General features: G+C 45.3%; 2 protein-coding genes across 4 annotated transcripts in view; both read right to left on the bottom strand.

Annotated features, from left to right (window-relative positions):
- RUSC2 (RUN and SH3 domain containing 2) overlaps positions 1 to 5,913 on the bottom strand; it is a 57,292-nt gene extending 51,379 nt beyond the window's left edge. Inside the window, exon 1 of the mRNA XM_068176451.1 lies at positions 5,896 to 5,913. The gene's annotated coding sequence lies outside the window, so the exon portion shown is untranslated. The remainder of the gene's footprint in view (positions 1 to 5,895) is intronic.
- Positions 5,914 to 8,727: 2,814 nt separating this feature from the next.
- LOC137465267 (phospholipid-transporting ATPase ID-like) overlaps positions 8,728 to 18,617 on the bottom strand; it is an 83,945-nt gene continuing 74,055 nt past the window's right edge. For all 3 annotated transcript variants that reach the window (XM_068177217.1, XM_068177216.1, XM_068177218.1), the window contains exons 23-28: positions 17,006 to 17,229; positions 15,569 to 15,652; positions 14,356 to 14,601; positions 12,887 to 13,025; positions 10,857 to 10,987; positions 8,728 to 8,983 (exon numbers count right to left, since the gene is read on the bottom strand). In XM_068177217.1, the coding sequence (XP_068033318.1) occupies positions 8,762 to 8,983; positions 10,857 to 10,987; positions 12,887 to 13,025; positions 14,356 to 14,601; positions 15,569 to 15,652; positions 17,006 to 17,229 (1,046 nt within the window). In that variant the 3' untranslated portion in view covers positions 8,728 to 8,761. The remainder of the gene's footprint in view (positions 8,984 to 10,856; positions 10,988 to 12,886; positions 13,026 to 14,355; positions 14,602 to 15,568; positions 15,653 to 17,005; positions 17,230 to 18,617) is intronic.

Raw genomic sequence — 18,617 nt, 5'->3', positions numbered from 1 at the left:
AGTTCCAAAGTTTCACAGTTCTCTGTGGAGAGAGACTGGAAACATTTTGCTATTTAGACTGTGAAGGAAATTGCAACATAAGACTTGGAAAGGATAAAGGAATTCACAATAGAATTTGCAAAAGCCTGTTCTTTCCCCTTCCGTAGGACAAGACATTTGGATGGATAACACCACCACCCACAGTTATGTGAATAAGAGGCTCTAAGAATCCAGAATTTGTTCCATCAGGGCACAAACCATATCTTAATCATAAGCCAAGAGGGAAAAAAATAGGACTGGACAGCTAATGCCAAGCATGTCACCTGTCTGGCAGGGCAGTGCTCACTGGGCTGGCACACCCTGCAACAACCACAGCAGTGCCTGGCACACTGAGCCAGCCGATGGGCCACGCCTGCATCGGTCCCCTTCTCCCGAAAGTCTGTCCAGATTTGATAATAAAAGTGGTAAGAAAACCTGTGGTGACTTGTGCGTTACTCCCGCAGGAGACTCGTGAGAGCAGAAGTGCTCAAAACCAAATCAGTTCATTTTCACCCCACTGTCCCAGCACGCTCTGGTAACCAGAACCACCTCAGTGGGTTACACCACAAATTCTTCTGGTCTAGTGCCCTATCCCTGACAATGTGGCACTGGCACATAAAAATCACAGAGTGATTTCACTGAGTGCAATCAGAATGATCTCCCCTATGGACATATTCTTCCAGCCTGCAACAATCAGGAACTCCTAGAGCTGGAGGTCACCCACTGACCATCACGTTTCACAGATACTGAAACACATCTCTGCCATTGAGGTGTCTGGTTCCTTTTGGAATCCGTGTGTATTTTCAGTCTTCATGCCATCTCGTAGCAACATGTTCTACAAATCAACTGTGTTGAAAAAGGACTTCCTCAGCCTCCTGTCTAATAAATTATTTTGCTGGATGCGCTTCCTCTGTGCTGTAAGAAATAGCGAAGTTTATTAAGGTCAGTCTTTACTCAACTTCTCCCTGCTGAATACTATATTACAGACGTTTGATCTTTCCCAGTATCATCTACCTTTGCTTGTTTAATCTCTCTTCCTACAGAAGCTATCCCAGTCCCTTAATCATCCCCAATCCACTTTTCTCTTATCATTTCCAGGTCTACATTACTCTTTCTGAAAGAGGGTGACCAGCTGGTATGTCATGCCCAGATGCAGGCACAACACGTCTATCTAGTATACCAAAATATATACCAGCAAATTTTGTTTCCAGTGTTTTTTGGCTATAGCTGAACATTTAGCTGATGTGCTCAGACAACAATCCACGGTGACTCCAAACAGCTTGTTGTGGGCAGTGAGAAACTGTTTACAGATCACCATTACATGTGGCATTTATCGGCAGGATCTCCCATTTGCTGTTTTACCATGCTAATAGTTCTGCAAGATGCTCCTGTAATGCCTCAAGAAGTTTTCAAACCAACCACCCTGACCAACTTAGAATCACTAGAAAATTATAGTCTTCACTATGTTTTCCAAACCACAGCTAGATGTGTTGTACAGGGACCCCTGTGGGACCAGGCACTGCATGTATCAGAGCTTTGATGCCCTGCAAAGCACAGCATTTGACAAGGAGTGCTCCAAGCACAGTGACCAGGAATGCTACATAACCTTTTAGGTCCCTTCCAACCCAAACCATTCTGCATTTCCCGGATACCAGGAACCTGTTAAGAAAATAAAGCTTTAACTGAAAATGATTCAATGCCATCATCATTCTCTCAAGGATCCCTGAAAGAGGCTGCAGTGTTGGGGGGCTGAGACACACACTCATCCATGGCTCCACTTAGGACTCAGGTGGAAGTGCAGAGTCCATATCAATGCTTAAGGACTACAAATATGCTCACCAGACACTCACCCCAGGCACAAGAGATGAGAACTGCTGAAACCATAATTTCCAGTTCAGGCAAACACACACAAGAATGAGGAGGCAGAGAAATTGTGGGGCTTCAGGTGAGCAGCAGGTATCAGTAGCAAAACCTCAAGCAGGCTTCATGTTCCAGAATCAGAAGAACAGAGACCTAGAGCCAGCAAGCCTCATTAAACACCTTGCTATGAGTCCAGGGCTTTGGTGAAGAACTGGGAATTAAGTATTCAGTGGGAGGCAGATTACATAAGGAAAAAAAGAACTGGGGGTAGCCAGCCTCCTTGTACATCTGGGAGGGACACTACAAGCAGAAAAACTCCTCACAGCCAAGTTTAACCTGAAGCACTCCAAGTTGAGCTGGCAAACCAGCAGGTTCTGATGCCTGGCCCAGCTGCATCAAAGGTTACCACAGGAAAGAGCATCAGGCAGCTATAACTATATACAGTAACTTAATTTCATCTATTCCTAGAGCTCAAAGCCCAGGGATAGAGTGGAAGGAAGAGGCACTTCATCAATCACTCATCTGTTTTGTACAAAATTCTGCTCACAGTTCCCAGAAGGGAGACATAAATGAGGTTTTAATAAACCATAAGCCCTATGCAATATCATGGTTTGGGACATTACATTCTCCAGCTCACATTAAAAAAAAAATATTCCTGGACATTGTCCATTGAACACTGCCCTGTCAACAGATCCATTGATCTATCCAAAAGGCAACACAACGAAGCCACTGAGTAAGGAAAATGCAGGATACCAGGCATCCTGCACAGGAAAATGTGTTAGACAGCATCTGCTGCCATAGCAAAAACTGAAACAGAAGCAGAACTGCAGAGAGACTACTGCACAGCCATAAACCAGGCTTGCACTTTCTGAATATTCTATGATCCCTTATCCACAGCCTGAAGGTTTTTGAGGGACAGCTGCCAGGAGGTAAGGAAGCCTCTGAAGCAGCTCCTCTAGGTGTTGCTGTCTAAGATGAAACTATGCAAATCCACTGCTGCCAGCAAAAGGTCACCAGACTGGAACCCTGCCCAGCAGCTTCTACAGAGCACACTAACTAGGAGACTTTCAGACTGCAATTTTTCAACATGAGAGTACACATTAGTTTTCTAAATACAGACCTGTACTCTTCATGGAATGAATGGCCTGGATGCCCGCAGCGGTGATGGAGGTTAGCACTTGATGACACAAAAGCCTTCAGTTTAAAATCCAGGGCAGCTACTGACTCCCTGAGTCACCTTGGTGTGCATACTTCAGGCCCCAGCTCCCTGGTGAACGAGGAGATATTGATGCTCCCTGCCTCTCTGAGAAGCCAGAATGCAATAAAGCTTAAAAGACCTGAGGATCCCTGCCATAAATCCCAAAGTTAAGGGATGCAAACATTGCTTATTACGTACAAAAGCCAGGCTTCGTCTATGAAGTGCCTGATTCAGATGTGGAGGCAGACTGCAGGCAATAACAGAAAGACTGGCCTTCCCTGGAGACACACTGCTCAGATCAGACAGTGCTGTGTTTGTGGGGTGATGCGTGGGGCTGGTGATGGAACCTGCAGGCCTGGCACTCAGGTCTGAGAACAGCTGCTCTCACAGTGCACACAAGGAATTCAGCAGCACAGCCCTCACCAGGACACACAGCTCCCCCACAGCCAGGTATGATGCTCACAGGGAACCTACAAAAACCGAGCAGTTGGGTCATATGTTTTCCTAATTCAGAGGAAGCCTGGCCCAGCTCTGATATCCCACAACATCTCCTGGTGTTGAGAGCGGGGGTTGGAAAAGTCGAGATCCATTTATAGCTGAAAAGTCTAGCAGAGGGCTCAGCGTTGCGTGGAAAAGCAGGAGCTGACAGCTCCGTACAGTCGGCTCCACCCAGCTGGAGAGGAGAGGCAGGCTGAGGAAAGAGACAGGGGTATGGAAACCTCTTTCCTTTAAGCTGGGAGTGATAGGAGAGAGGTGGCTTCCCTACAGTGCCAGGAAGAGAAAAAACAATCTCTACTTCTAAATGCATTATAAAAAGCAGGGCAGCAGAAGAGTAGCTTTGGAAAAACTGAAGAGTAGCTGTGCCGCAGATATGGCCAGAAGCACTCAGAGGTCAAGCCCAGGCTGCAGGGCTCTGCGCCCTTCTTCTGAGCCCTTCATCATGTCCAGCCCCGCAGCAACACAGACCTTTATCACAGGGACAGGGACAGGGACAGGGCTGTGTGGGAGCTGTGGCTGGGAACTCAACCCCACACTTATTGCTGGGAGAAATGGCAGCTCCCTCACTCCAGCACATTTACATCAGCCAGCACATCAGGAGATGTAGCAGGATGTCCTTGCCAGCCCTCATGGAAAAAGCTTGGCCCTGAGGACAAGGCACCAGTTTAAAGCATCAGCATGCGCAGACTTATTCTGTGATGACTTCAACTCCTCCCCATGCTGTCAGGCATGAGAGGAGAGGTATTTATGTAGCTAACCTAATTTAGCTAACAACTGTGCATAGCCATAATAAAATTAGGAAAAATAACCACTAAAACTGTGTTAAAGAACACAGAGATGATGAGGCTGTAAGAAAAGCAAACACAGTTCTAGGTGAGGCAGTGAAATACCAGAGCTATTGTACAGGCACTGATAAAAGAAGCATCATGCAAAAAAAATTCTGGTCACTCACATTTAAAAATTATAAACTCAAATGAACAGGTGCAGAAAGGGCCTGAGGGAAACAAAAACCTATCAAACAAGAAGAAACTTAAGAGCCTGGCTTGTTTAGCCTAGCCACATGTAGGCAGAGAGCAGATAGGATTGCTGTCTAAATATATCACAGGAGACAAACAAAACTGCTGAAGCAAAACTATAAAGCTGGCATGACAGCAAGAGAATAAATGCAGTGAACACATTTAGGTTGAAAATTAGAGAGAGATAAAAATCAACCCTTAGGTCAGGAAGCTTTCCAACTAGAATACCTGGATTTAGGATGAATTTTATCAGAGGTCTGATGGGATTAGAAGATACAGTGCATGTGCCCACAGATATCCAAGAGGGCCTTTATGTTCCTCTTTTTGTTCCAGCTGGTAATTAGCATAGGTCATTACTGAGATGTCTCCATCCATACAACACACTTTGCTGAGTATCCAACTGGAGAGCCCAGGGCAAGCATGTGGTGCTCCCCTGCCCTGCCATTTCCTAAGAGTTGCTCATGAGAAAGGACTTCCAGGCTACAGGTCAGTGTGAGAGGGTTGTGTGGATGCACACGGGCAGAGTGAGAGCTACCAGACAGCCTGGAATGCAGGTGTTGCAGTTTGCAATGGAAAATACCCTTCAGGTGCCTCTGCCCAAACGCACCCGCTGCCCCATGGTATTAGGGACAGGGATTGCTCACTGTCACCCTGTGGGTTCAGGAGAGACAGATGCTCTAAGCTCTCCTCTTCTGCAGCGTAAGGCAAGGAAACACGTCATCACTGGTTATCAAAGAATCACAGAATGGTTTGCATTGGTACGGATCTTAAAGACCACCTTGTTCCATCGCTCTGCCATGGGCAGGGACACCCTGCACCAGACCAAGTTGTTCAGAGCCCCATCCAACCTGGCCTTGTGCACTCCCAGGGATGGGGCACCCACAGCTTCCCTGAGCCTCCTGTTCTAGTGTCTCAACACCATCAGAGCATTAGCATTCTCGACCCCCAACCTGCAGCCCAGCGGGGCGGCAAGTATAGGCACAACAGCCAAACAATGTTCAAAATGTGAATATTTATATTACGGAATAATGCGGAGGAAAAAAGGGAGAGGGTGTAAACAAAATCCAAAATCTATTTCAAGGATTAATTTTTGACATATCTATGAAACGCCATAGCTTCATAAAAGACTAAATTATAATTTTCAGACACCGCACAGACGATGACACACGGTTTGACTTCCCCCCGGGGAGCCAAGCTGAGCACCGCGCACACGAGAAGCAGCGACCCCGCTCCTCCCCGCACAATTCCCGCACAGGTCCCGCACAATCCCCGCACTGTCCCGCCCGCCCTGCCACCGTCCCTTACCGATCGCCCGCATCGCTCCGCTGTTTACAGCCGCTCCACGGGGCGGGCTCTCGACGCTGCCCGCCCCCACCGGGTCCTCCGCCTAAGGATGTCTGACGTTTCCTCTAAGTTTCCTCTTAAAACATCCGAGCCAGGATGGAAAATTTTGGGAATTTGTGTGCTTCCCGCGTCAGGATACCGGATGAAAAGGGTTGCCGTCTCAGATCCATTGTCCCACAAACCACCCCCCTGTGCACTTCTGCATATAAACTTGTTAACTCAATTAACAGAGTGCCAAGGAATCTATCATCCCAATATTCTCTTTTTATTTAAAAAAACAATTATTTTACAAAATCAGGAGTGATGTAGGACAGACATCACTGCCAGCTGATGTGTTTCAAATGCTGATTGTGCCAAACCACTGAAAGAATTGTATCTGGTGCAAGCTCACCAACAGCTTTATTATCCCCTACATGTTGTAGCCAACATTTTCAAATCCCCTTTTAGCCAGGAGGTGAGTACTTTGCACGTAAACCATATGAGAAGAGAGGCACAGTGTCAGATTTTCCTTGCTCTGTCAGCACAAGGTCTGCCTCTGCTGCTCTGCAATATATTCTGCTGCATCAGATGCCAGGAACATCTTTGATAGGACTTTCAGTCCACAGACCAGTCTGGGTATCGTGGGGATGTCTGCTTATCTGCAGAAATTCTCCTTTCTCCCCTAACTCCAGGGAGGCTGACTGTGAAAAACATACTCCTTGTCAGAAAGCCATGATTGTCTCTGCAAAGTGAATGGTAAATCAGGGGGAGGTGACAAGCATTAACTACCACAGTGGTTTCCTCAGCCAGAGTGCAGGCTCTCACTTTACTTAGGTGTCTCCTTCCAGGGGAGATCACCAGATAATTTACTCTTTCCCTAGCAAGCAGCTCCTAGACACTCAAGTCTGGATCCAGTCCCAGCTCCAGTTTTGCACTGGCCATGCTGAAATTTAATACCACAGTTTGCAACAAGCCTCCCCAAGCAGCAGGTGCAGCAGACTAGTTTGATTATTTTTTTTCTTTCCTGTGCTGAGTTAAAACACAGGGAGATGAAACCTTCTATTAAAGCTTAAACAATCTCACGCAGTAGCTGCTGAAACTGGGACCACAGACAGCAGGGTGTTCCGTGAAATGGCGACGTGGCTGGCCTCTTGCCACCATAGACTGCCTCCTGACAGCTCAGACTTACAGCAGAGTCAAAAATATCAACTGGTTACTGCACAAAAAAATCCAAATCAAATGAAGGAAGGAGTCTAAATTTGTATGACGGAGCTGAAAAAACCCCAACCTTAACAAAAAACAAAAACAAACAAAAATCACCCCTAACAACAGTCAGAGGCTTAGTCCTCTGCACAAAAAAAAAAAAAAAAAAAAAAAAAAAAAAAAGCTGCATTTAGACAGCTCAGCAGTGCTGGCAGGACAGACTTTCATGCTGCCACGCTGGCCTTCCAACCCTGCCGATTATGGATTTGGTGTGAGAAAACAGTGAGCAAATCCCAGTCCCTCAAGATCACCATGTCTTTAGCTGCATCTGTGCATTTTAGGTCCCTCTGCTGGCAGTCAGACTGGTAGGATTTTCATCTCTCTACCACCTGTGTTTGATAGATAACCTGTTCCCAAGTAAAATTTGAGCCAGCACAGAGAAACACTGCAGCCATGAAACACTGCAGAGACTCCTGAGGCCTCATTAAGTTCCTCTGAATCGTGGCCACTCTGCTCATCGGCGAGGGTGAGGAAGCCACCAGGTCACGCTTCATTCCTTACACTGAACCCCAGCATCAGAGGAGTAAAGGCTGCTGGCCATGAAATAGCTTTTCTGGCTTCAGTAATTCTGGTGTGATCACCATCAAGCCAGATGTGCATATACCTCATTCTGTTAAGGGGGGCAGATGCCTCGTGCTGGCAGTTCAGGTGGGCCCTAACCATGGCATGGGCTTCTCAGGGGCCAGATTTCATGGTTTGAGCCATAAGGAAGCCAGAGCGCCTTCTGCTCTTTTATTTTAAGGCTAAATGAAATGGCTGGTGCCCAGTTACAAAACTTGAGAGGGTTCTGAGAACAATAATCCTTTACAAGAGCAGATTTGCAACCCAGATAAATCAGAGCAGGCTGATGACTGTCAGCTCCTGGTCCCTTGACCTACTAAGGGTTTCTCTGAGCTTGCAGCACTTCTGATGGCAGATGTGGAAAGAGGGTGGTGTTTGGGTACTGGCCATCTCTTGAGAAAGTGGATCACAGTTAAAAGGCTACAAAATCACACATTAAAAAGGTTGTGGATTTGTGGATTGTGTGGCTGGACCTAAGGCACACCTGGGATCAATACTGTCACCCCAGTAATACGGCCCAGCGTGGATTCATGAAGAAAAATGAAGGCACGTGACTGAGAAAGACATCGCCAATTCAACCTTTTCCTCAGATTGAAATTCTCTTTGCTCTGAGGTATATAGTTAGAGGGAGAAAAAAAAATTAGCGTTATGAACAATCTCAGGGAGCAGAGATGCCTCCCACAGCACATTCTCTCTGGTGCCAGGGAGGCCCTCTGGGATACCATGCAATTACACGCTCCAACTCACCCAGCCCACCTTCCCCAGCAGCAGCACACATCTTTGGAAAATAAACTAGAATCAGAGTGTGTTGGGTGAAAGGAAAGCCCCAAGTCCTTGATTTGGCAGCCCGGAGGGCAGAGCTCTGGGCAGCCGCTGGCTCGGTGCCTTGCAGGCAGCACAGCCTCCTCTCCTGACAGCCCTTTACTTTGGTTTGCTTTGTTAATTTTTAAGGGGGACGGGGCGGGGGGGTGGGGGGAGAAAGTATTTTCCTTTTTTCTTCTCTCCTTTTTTCTTTCTTATTTTGTTACAATCCTTTGTGTTTATATTTGTCACTGTTTGGTGAAAATGTTCCCGTTGTGGCAAAAGGTGATTTTGGCCGCATGTTTCTCCCAGACATGATGAGTGCTCCGAAGCCGTGCTGGTGAGAGAAGGCATAGCCAGAGCGGCGGGTGCTGGTCCGGCGCAGGCGTCGCTTGGGTGAGGGTGGAGGGGGCCGCTTTTTGGCTTCCTTGATCTTCAGCAGGACCTGGAAATCAGAAAATAAGGTGGAAAAAGTGGAAGGTCCATAATTATTCACAAGCACAGTGGGAGAGGAGCAGAGAAAGGGAAACAAAAGCAGGGACTCAAAGACAAAAATGAGGAAAGGACATCTTCTATTCTATTCTATTCTATTCTAGGTGTTAATGGGAGCGTCATCTGTAAATCATGGGACGGAATGGTTTCCATGTATTTCCCACATCTCTGCAGTGCCATAGATGGGGTATGGCTGTAGGACTTTCAGTCTAATCACCCAAAATGTGAAAATCATCTGAACAAGTCAAAATTCCAGAAAATAAATAAGGAAACATTTAAGAATTGGCATATTTAATGTAGAAGACAGACTACTAAAGGGAGTTTCTGATATATAAAATCATTTTATTATTATAATATTGATTGTTATAGAATTATATACTCATAGAGTGGCTTGGGTTGGAAGGGACCTTGAGGATCATCTCATTCGAGCCCTGCTACCACTGTATCAGGTATATCAACACTAAATGCAACCTGGCCTTGAATGCTTACAGGGATAATAGAGAGATTCCTGTATTCCTTGGCATATGGGAAGTAAATATTGCACTTTATTTGGAGGTAGTGGGCTTTCTGCTCCCAGGTGGCCACTGAGTTAATCTGCTATCAAGAACCTTTTCAGAATGGGGCTGGCTAATGCAGGAGGCTGCTATTGACAGCCTGTGGCTCAACAGAACCCCAAGTGCCAGACTCCTGTGCTTCTTGCTTGACACAATGACAGGTGCTTGGCCTCTCTAAACATCAGGCCTGTCTGCTGCCAGCTGGGGGACTCCGTAGAGGTGGAAACCCTTTCCTCTCCTGTGACCATTCACTTCCAAGAGGAGGCAGAGAAGTAGTTTTGTGCTAGAGAGAGAGGGGCACTCAAACTTGGCAGTGAGGCTGGGATTCTGGGTGTCAGCTGTGTTTGACTTCTGCTCAGCTGGGGTAAACTCAGCCCATTTTTACACCCCCCAACTGCCTTGAACTGTCTCCCAAGGACATCCCTACCCAGCAGTCTTGTCTAGCACCCGCCTACCCTCTTTGTAAGGGCTGAGAATTTCCCTAACGTGTTCTCCTACAGTCATAGAGAACCTGTGGAGCTCCACAGACATCCCGAGGATGACCAGGGAGGGCGTCAACTGCGGTGCCTTCCCCTGGGGCTGTGCACTGACCCCGATTCGCAGCAGCTCGGCGCAGGGAGAGGAAGGAAGCACGAGGTGGCAGTAGCATTCAGCAAATGCTCCTATTTGGAAGGGAGCCCGGGGAGCTCTTTGTGCGCTGATGTTGTTGAGGGGTCCCTTGGCTGCAGTGAGCAGTGGGCTCCCTGCCCACTTCATCATTCCCTGCCTCTCCTTGCCCTGGTGCCCTCAGCTTCATATTCCCGAGGATGGGAGGGAAGCTGGTTCCAGAGGGGGTATATGGCCAGTGGCTACAAAAAGTAAATTCTCAAATAAATAAAAAAATCCCCAGCAAACATATATTCCCTGGTGGAGGGTGAAAGCCTGTGGTCTGCCAGGCTAAAAACTGCACAGCATCAGGGCAGGGGGAACATGCCACTCCTTTGCCACTGAGCCACAGCGCTTAAATCCTGCACCTAAAAATAGTGCAGCTTTCCTGCCTCAGAGCAGTCTAATCCACATCTAAAAAATCTCAGCCTTGGTCCCAGCTGCAGATGGCTTGCATTGTGCCAAACCCCAAATTCAATCCTCCTTCTCTGGGGAGTCAGGGACAGATGGATGGCAGCAGTTGCGCGGACACACACCCCAGGTGATGCCAAGCCCATGCAATGTGGGTCCATGGTGAGCCTAGGCCACAGTAAGCAGGATTTCTGGTTTAATAAGGTATCTCCTTACCTTGTCGCTGGGAGTTGGCTTTAATTGAGCCTTCAGGAATCGAAAGCCAACCACCGGCAGCACGCAGAGGGTGATGCTGAGGAAGATGGCCAGCCACACATTTGGTTGGCTGAGGGTGTTACGAGCCGTACCTGGAAAACAAACACATAATTAAAACTGTAAAAGCAGCACCTCCCACTATTATTCCCTGTTGCTCTCTGTGATTTCAGAGCACCTGGCAAATAGATCAAAATACAAGGCAGACATTGTCTCCAGCAGTGAAATCAACTGGCTGTAGAGAGAACTGCGAAGGCAGTGTCACTGTCTGAGATGAGCAAAGAAAAATGTGACGTCCAGGACATGATTGCAGCAACAACCCAGGTGGACAAGGGTGTCAGAATGAGTCTTTTCTCTCTGTGAAGAGTCAAATCACAGCAAAGTATTGCTATAAACACTCAGGAGACCTTAAGCAGCAGCCCCAGACTCCAGTGCAAAAGAAAGAATACTCTTTTCTTGCTTCCCAACACCATTTTCTAAAGGATATGGAGTACTGGCTCTGCCCAGCAGGCGATGGGAATCACAGCCCTTTGTGAGAGGAGCATGTGTTTCTCTGGGGATCTGCACAGACACCATAGCCTAACGAGAGTATTGGCAGCTCCACTGCCACGTGGTGGCATGTCACTGACACCTCCTTTGAAACCAAAGTGCTCACTTCTGGCTTTTACAAAACTGAGGGAATGTAAGATAGAACAAACAGTCTGCAAAACCCTCATTACAGGGCTTAATGATTCTGGTGTTGGCAGTATATTTGCTGAATATTTTCTTTCCAGTTGGCCAAATTCTGCTGTAATACAACTTCACTGACATTTAAGTAAACAATTTGTCTTAGTCCAGACTAGAAACACTTTCCTAAAGAATGGTTTCAAACTGGGACCTTATTAAGTAGCCCTCAGCATTATGGCTTCTTTGACCAGTGTGGCAATGACAGAGCAGCAGATGAGATACCGCTGGCAAGTGAGTTAGAATCATCATAGAATCCTCAAGGTGGGGAGAGACCTTCAAGATCATCCAGTCCAACTGTCCACCTGCCCTGGGAAACTGAACAGACATTCTGACTTCTCTCAATCAGCATTTTTGATTCTAAAAGCCATCTCAAAGTGGATGTGATCATCTGCTTGAAAAATATGTTGCAACAGCTAACCTGCATCTCAGATATTTCTAAGTTGGCTAAGCCCCTTGCTGTTGCAATGAAGATAGGCAAAAGAAGTTTTTACTGGAAAATATCAGTAAAAAATGAAGGCATTGATTAATACAAAAATCTGACTTGAAATAAAAAGTGTTAGGACTTCAGAAGTAGAGACTCATAACAATGTTGTTTCTATATTGGCAATGGATGCATAGAGCTATCAAAACCATCAGAATTACTTTGAATTACTTTGCTTACATGTAAGTATATGTTCTTCCTGGTCAAAGTCTCAGGAGATGGACTCATTTTTTTATCCTTCATTTTTCGCATGTGTTCAGAAATCTGTTATGTAAAATAACTACAAAGACCTGGTCACCACTGGTATGTTTTGTTGTTGGGGAATTTGCCATTTAACCTGGCAGAAGGCTCACCATAACCACATGGCATTTTTCTCATGTCTTACTGGGTGTTGTACTTCTACAACATGTAACAAAATGTTAACTTATGTACAAAGATCACACATCTACAAATAAGATGCTCTTAGATAGCTGTAAAAATTGGATAACTGGAACCCAAATGTAGAAAAGCAGCAGAAAACATTCCATCCAGCTCATTAGGCTTATTTAAAGGACCATTCTCATGACTGCATGGGAATGTTCACTCTTACACAAGGAAAGGAACATGACACACATTCACCTGGATGGATGGGATTCAAAATAAATCCCAGCAACCCTTAGAAATATCATGGCATTTCTTGCAGAAAAGGTAACCAATATATCCTGAAATATACACAGAAATACTTAGAAACTTTAAGCCCTGCAGTATGTCCATTCTGAGTGCAATCCAGATTTGTCCCAAGGCTTACCAATGAAGGGGAAGGAGGCTGTGAAGATCAGGTACATGCCATCACTGTACATGGTGAAGGTGATAGCAAAATAAACAGAAAGGCTGCCCCAGATGAAGAACTGATTGACAACTGTCCAGTAAGAGGTGTCCAAGCCAATCTGAAAGAACAGAGCAATGCAGCTATTGTCAGTGCCTTCCTGATTTAGCATATCTGTGCTGAACACAGCTTGTCCTCTGCTTTGTACATCTCCCCCTGAGAATGCTATTCATTCAAGTCTCAAGAAATAACAAGTCACAAATCATAAGATTCTGGGAAACCATTCAAGGCAAGATTATTACTTTTATCCTGTTGTTGCCCTCTTCTCCAGCATTCACTTGTCCTGGAGTCAGGATATTAAGGGACCTTCAAGATCATCCTGTTCCAACCCCACTGCCACAGACAGATGTCACCTTCCACTAGACCAGGTTACTCAGAGCCCCATCTATCCTGACCTTGAACACTTTCAGGGATGGGGCATCCACAGCTTCTCAGGGCAACTTGTGCCTGTGCCTCAACACCCTCACCGGGAAGAATTTGTTCCTACTACCTAACCCAACCCACTCTCATTTCAAAGCCAGTAACTCTTCTTCTATTACTACCTGCCCTTGTCAAAAGTCCCTTCCCAGCTTTTTTGTGGTCCCTGGTAAGTACTGCACTGTTGTAGGGCTGCAATGAGGTCTCCCTGGAGCCTCCTCTCCCCCAGACTCAACAAGCCCAGTGCCCTCAGCCTCCTTAGCAGAGTGCTCCAGCCCTCTGATCAACTTCATGGCCCTCCTCTGGACTTGTTCCAACAGGCCCTCATCCTTCTTATGCTGAGGGCCCCGGAGCTGAACACATTAAGTTCAAATGAGGCAGGCTTTATTTCCCACTCCTTAGCTGTAATGCAGCATTGAAAGTTAAGAGAACAAGACTGCTAAGACTTCAGACAGCAGGAACTATTATCTAGGGAAGTGTGATAGATTGGTTTTCTTTTAAGAAATCTCTCTCATCCTGATAGTACCATCTGGATTATCTACCACCAAGTCTTAGCTATTTCTTTCAGCAAGTTCAGGCTGTGTTACACATACATTATGCACTGGGCCAGGCTGCAGAGACATCTCCATAATGGAGAACCTATAAATAACTGCTTGATGGCAGACAGACAGTCCTGTGTTCCAACCCCTGCCCAAAAATCTAGAACATGTCCTTCTCTATTCCCTGCCTTAACTAATTTGTCTGTTATGACTGCAATCTTCCCAAGGCAAAGACTCTTCTTTTCTGTCACCCTGATCTTTTATAACATACAGATCTCCTGTTCTGTTGAACTGAGAAGACTAATCTGGTGTCAAGAGACTTTTTTTTGCAAGAATGCACAATGCAGTAGCAAATACAATGCTGTCAATGGCCCTCCAATGCTGCTATCATGAAACAACAACTAAATCCTAAAAATATTACCTGGGATGCCTTACCTGTACAGACACCACGATCAGTAAGCAGGTCTGGGCCATCAGAGCAAAGGACTGGTAGTCAGCAATGGCCTTCCCATCACTCCTCATTGTATTGTACATGGCCCCATAGGGGATGAAGAAGAGGATGAGGGAACTGTAGATCCCTTGCAACATGCACTTGACAAACACCACCTTGTTAAAGTAGAGGTTTTGCTGGCCAGGCACATATAGCTGAGGGAACAGCATGCTCCAGCGATCATCCACATCCTGAAAGCAGAGAGGAGACAGTCAGATTTGCTGGCAGCTACCCAACCAAAGACACAGACCCAGTTTGGGCTGCCATGTCCCTGTGACAAGCATTTCCATGAGAAAAGGCTTTCACTCTGTTGCCATGCTTACTGGCATGGCACATCCCTAGGTTGCCTGGGCTTATTTTCCATAATGCATTTTACCTATCTTGTGCTAAAAAAAGAATTGACAGCTGATAAAAAAAGAAAGAATATACACTTCATCTAAAGCAGACTGCATGGTATGTTCTCCAGAGAACTGACTGGAAGCTAAGGGTTAAAAAATACCTCCCCACACAGGCAAGGCTGTCTGACTTGGATCCATTAAGTGTCCAGAGTGGAGCACTGAACCACTAGAAAGTAGCCAATTCCTATTTATTTAAGTTGTAAAATACATATAGGAGCAGCTTTATTTCCCCTTTGTCTTGTCAAACAGTAACAGTGAGGTTGGAATTTGTGTGAGATTACCATAGAAAGAACTCACTAGAAAGGCTGAACTTGCAAAATCTGGTTTCAAAGATCCAGTTAATTAATTGTTTTTTCTCATCATTAGTAAGTCACTTGCCAGGCTTTAGGAACACAGGAAGTAGGGTATGACTGCTCCAGGAGAGGGTTGCAATGGCACCTGGTGCTGTGCAGCAGCCTAACCCAAAAATCTCATCACACACTGAAACCTACAGGCCAAATCAGGGTGATCGTATTTATCTCAGCTCTCTGTTCCTCACAGCACTACTTAAACCCTAATCATGTGACTAGGAGGGAATACACCTTCTCTCTGGTTCATCTTTTTTTTGTGGTTTAAGTTCTCTCTGTCAGGCTATTATTTCAGGGGTTACCACAGTATGTAGCCAAAAGGTCAGCTGCTTTTACTTCATGGAACCAGCTCAAAACACCTGAAGACAAAACCCCTATGAATAAAATCCCCAAAGTGATGACAGAAACAGTACCTGATCAAAGAGACTCATTCCTAGCACTGGGAGAGAGGTGTATACCAAATTGTAAAGTGTAATGAACCACTCATCATAGACGGTCTGGGGAAAAAAACAAAAACAAAGCAAGTGAAGTTAGCAAAAAAGCTGTGCTTTCTATATCTTTGTAAGGATATGCAATTACTTGCTGCAACACCTTGGTCTGAGTTGCTACTGAGACAAAAGGGATGAGATGACTCAGACTCAGCATCCCTAAAGAGGGGAAGGAACACATTATGCCAGCACAGTCTGCTGAGCACCCATTGCTGGCTGTAGCCAGAGCAGGATCCCTCTGCACCACCCTGCACCCCAGCCCCTGGATATCTGCACTCCCCACATCTGTGTTTGGTTGGAGGCTGGTTTGCCATGAACCAACACCAGTTTATTCACTCTGGATGTGCTCCTCTGGCAAGCTCCTGATGCCTACAGGCATCTCAGGTTAAACTGCTTGCTCCAAATATGCTAGCAGCACAAGCATAGATCTTACAAGATCTGCACCAAATTAATCTGTGTCATCAGCTGATGGTTGCAATCACTTTGAATACTTTTGGAAATCCTGCAAGTGACGTATGTGCTTCATAATGCACCTAAATGCCAGGGAAGGTTTATACTGGATATTAGGGAAAAATTCTTCATTGAAAGGGTGGTCAGTGTTTAAAAAAACATGTGGATGTGGCACTGGGTGACATGGTTTAGTAGTGAATATGGCAGTGTTGGGTTCATGGTTGAACTTGATGATTTTGAAGGTCTTTTGTGACCTTAATGATTATACGTTTATATTATATATATATATTCTGTCTCCAGGCATCAGTCCTCCAGCAGCAGCAATGGAGGCAGCAATATCTGCTTTATACCCATGTGGCTAAAAAAGACAGACTGGAGTTTGTTCAGTGAGGTGGGAGGAATGGCTTAGTTTATTTCCTTGTAAAATGAAAACACTAGATTTCCTTTGCTTGAAAACGCTAGATCTGGACTTGCAGAATGGTTTTGGTTGGAAGAGTGCTGTAAAATTCATCTAAACCAACCTCCCTGCAATCAGCACAGACATCTTCAACTAGGTCAGGTCAGAACCCCATCCAACCTGACCTGGAATGCTTCCAGGAAGGGGGCAGCAACCACCTCTCTGGGCAGCTTCTGTCACTGATTTACAAACTTCATTGCAAAAAACTTATTTGTTGTATCAATCTAAGCTTAGTTTAAAATCATTACCCGTTGTCATATTGCAATAGACCCTGCTAAGAAGTTCATCTACAGCTTTCTTTTAGCACTTTTAGGTACTGAAAGGTGCTCTAAGATCTCCCTGAAGTTTTTTCATCTGCCAGCTGAACCAGCCCTCCACCCTCAGCCTGTCTTCACAGGAGAGGTGCTGCCCTCTGACCATCTCCATGTCCCTGACAAAAACGAAGCCAGACCCACCTGTGCTGAGAAGCCAGAGAAGAAGCCATACCAGAAATGCACCAAGGTGAAGGCAAAATTCTTATAGAAGAAGTACTTGAGGAACTTGCACATGCGGATGTAGGACCACCGTCCGTGGACCAGGAGCAGGCGCTGCAGGTAGCGGAACTGTGCAAAGGAGAAGTCGCTGGACAGGACCGCCTGCATCCCCTCCTGGCCACTGATGCCGACTCCGATGTGGGCAGCTGCAACAAGAAGGTCGTTGATCACATCATCATACCGAGAGTTTTCACTGCCCCATTTTTAAAACTAGTTACTCTGTGCTGAACACTGTGTTAATTCCCTCACAGCCTGCACAGAAAGTCAGAATGAAAAGTTATTAAAAAAAAAAAAATTGGTGTACTAAATCTTTCAGCACTATGATTTTGGCTCTGTGATACATTTCCCATAAGTGGGATTTTATTATTTGAATGAAGTTATAGGTTCAGTGACAGTTTGTGGTTTTTTTCTGAATGCTTTCCAGCAGCACAAATACTGTTGTTTATAATGGCTGCTATTATGAAACAATATATATTGACATGTGACTTTTATTTAACATGCATGCATGTCCTTCCAGCAGCCTTAAAACATCATCCCAGACAGGCAAAATCTTGAAACAATTTTAAACTTTCTCAGACACTGTGCTAAAAGGCAGACTGTAGCCTTTTTACATTTCCTAGGCTTTATTAGTTCAATCAAATAATTAGATAGAAGAGTCACATTTTTTTTTAATAGTAACTTTCATTTATTAAAAATAGAAATAAGTTTAATGTGACAGCTAATTATACAGCTTTAACTAATGAATACAATCTTAATGGCTGAAGGTTGGTTAGATTCAGAGGTTTCCACTGAACTGAATTGATAAAATCCCAAAGTCTCAATCCTCTTGTGGGGGGAGTGGATTAGTTTCTAATTATTATGTACACTTTAACTTTCTTCTCCTTTCTTTGCTGACTGCCTGACTTATCTCCCTTGAAGCTCTCTACTTAGCCTTTTCTTTCTTAATTAAGAGGCTCCAGTTAATCAATTCTTGCCAGTTAACATGAGGAAGATTAGCAATAGGTCTGTCTGAATAATCTTAATTTAATTACACCTAGTTAGGACTTTTTTTCATAAATTCACTGAGGTAATGCAGCATCAAATGATGCTCAAAGATGGAGAGGCCTGGAAGCCCACCATCTGTAACTCAAGGGAGATAATTAACAAACAGTCCTGACACAAAGAAATGCTGAAAAAACCACCCCACATAATATTATACACAATATTTACAGGCACAGAGATTTTATTTCTGCTTTGAGTCAGGCCCTCTATGATCTAAACTGTTTGTTATATACATTGCCCTTGTGATGGTGGCTGTGCAGACACACTGATTATCACATCACAGCCTATGTGGGCTTTTCATAGAATCATTGAGCCACTTAGGTTGGAAAAGACCTGTAAGATCATCAAGACAAACCATTTTGTCTGCTTTAAGGCAGAAACAAAAAACTAGGCACTTAGTGCAACCTTCGCCCCTGAAGGAGCCCAGTTTGACCCAGAAGGCAGGAGACACAATTAACCTGTAGTGAGAGTGCTCTGTAGAAATCTGCCAAAA

Source organism: Anomalospiza imberbis, chromosome Z (assembly GCF_031753505.1).
Source record: "Anomalospiza imberbis isolate Cuckoo-Finch-1a 21T00152 chromosome Z, ASM3175350v1, whole genome shotgun sequence".
NCBI lineage: Eukaryota > Metazoa > Chordata > Aves > Passeriformes > Viduidae > Anomalospiza > Anomalospiza imberbis.
The sequence above is the reverse complement of the archived record's forward strand: the minus strand, read 5'-3'. Positions and strand labels throughout refer to the sequence as shown.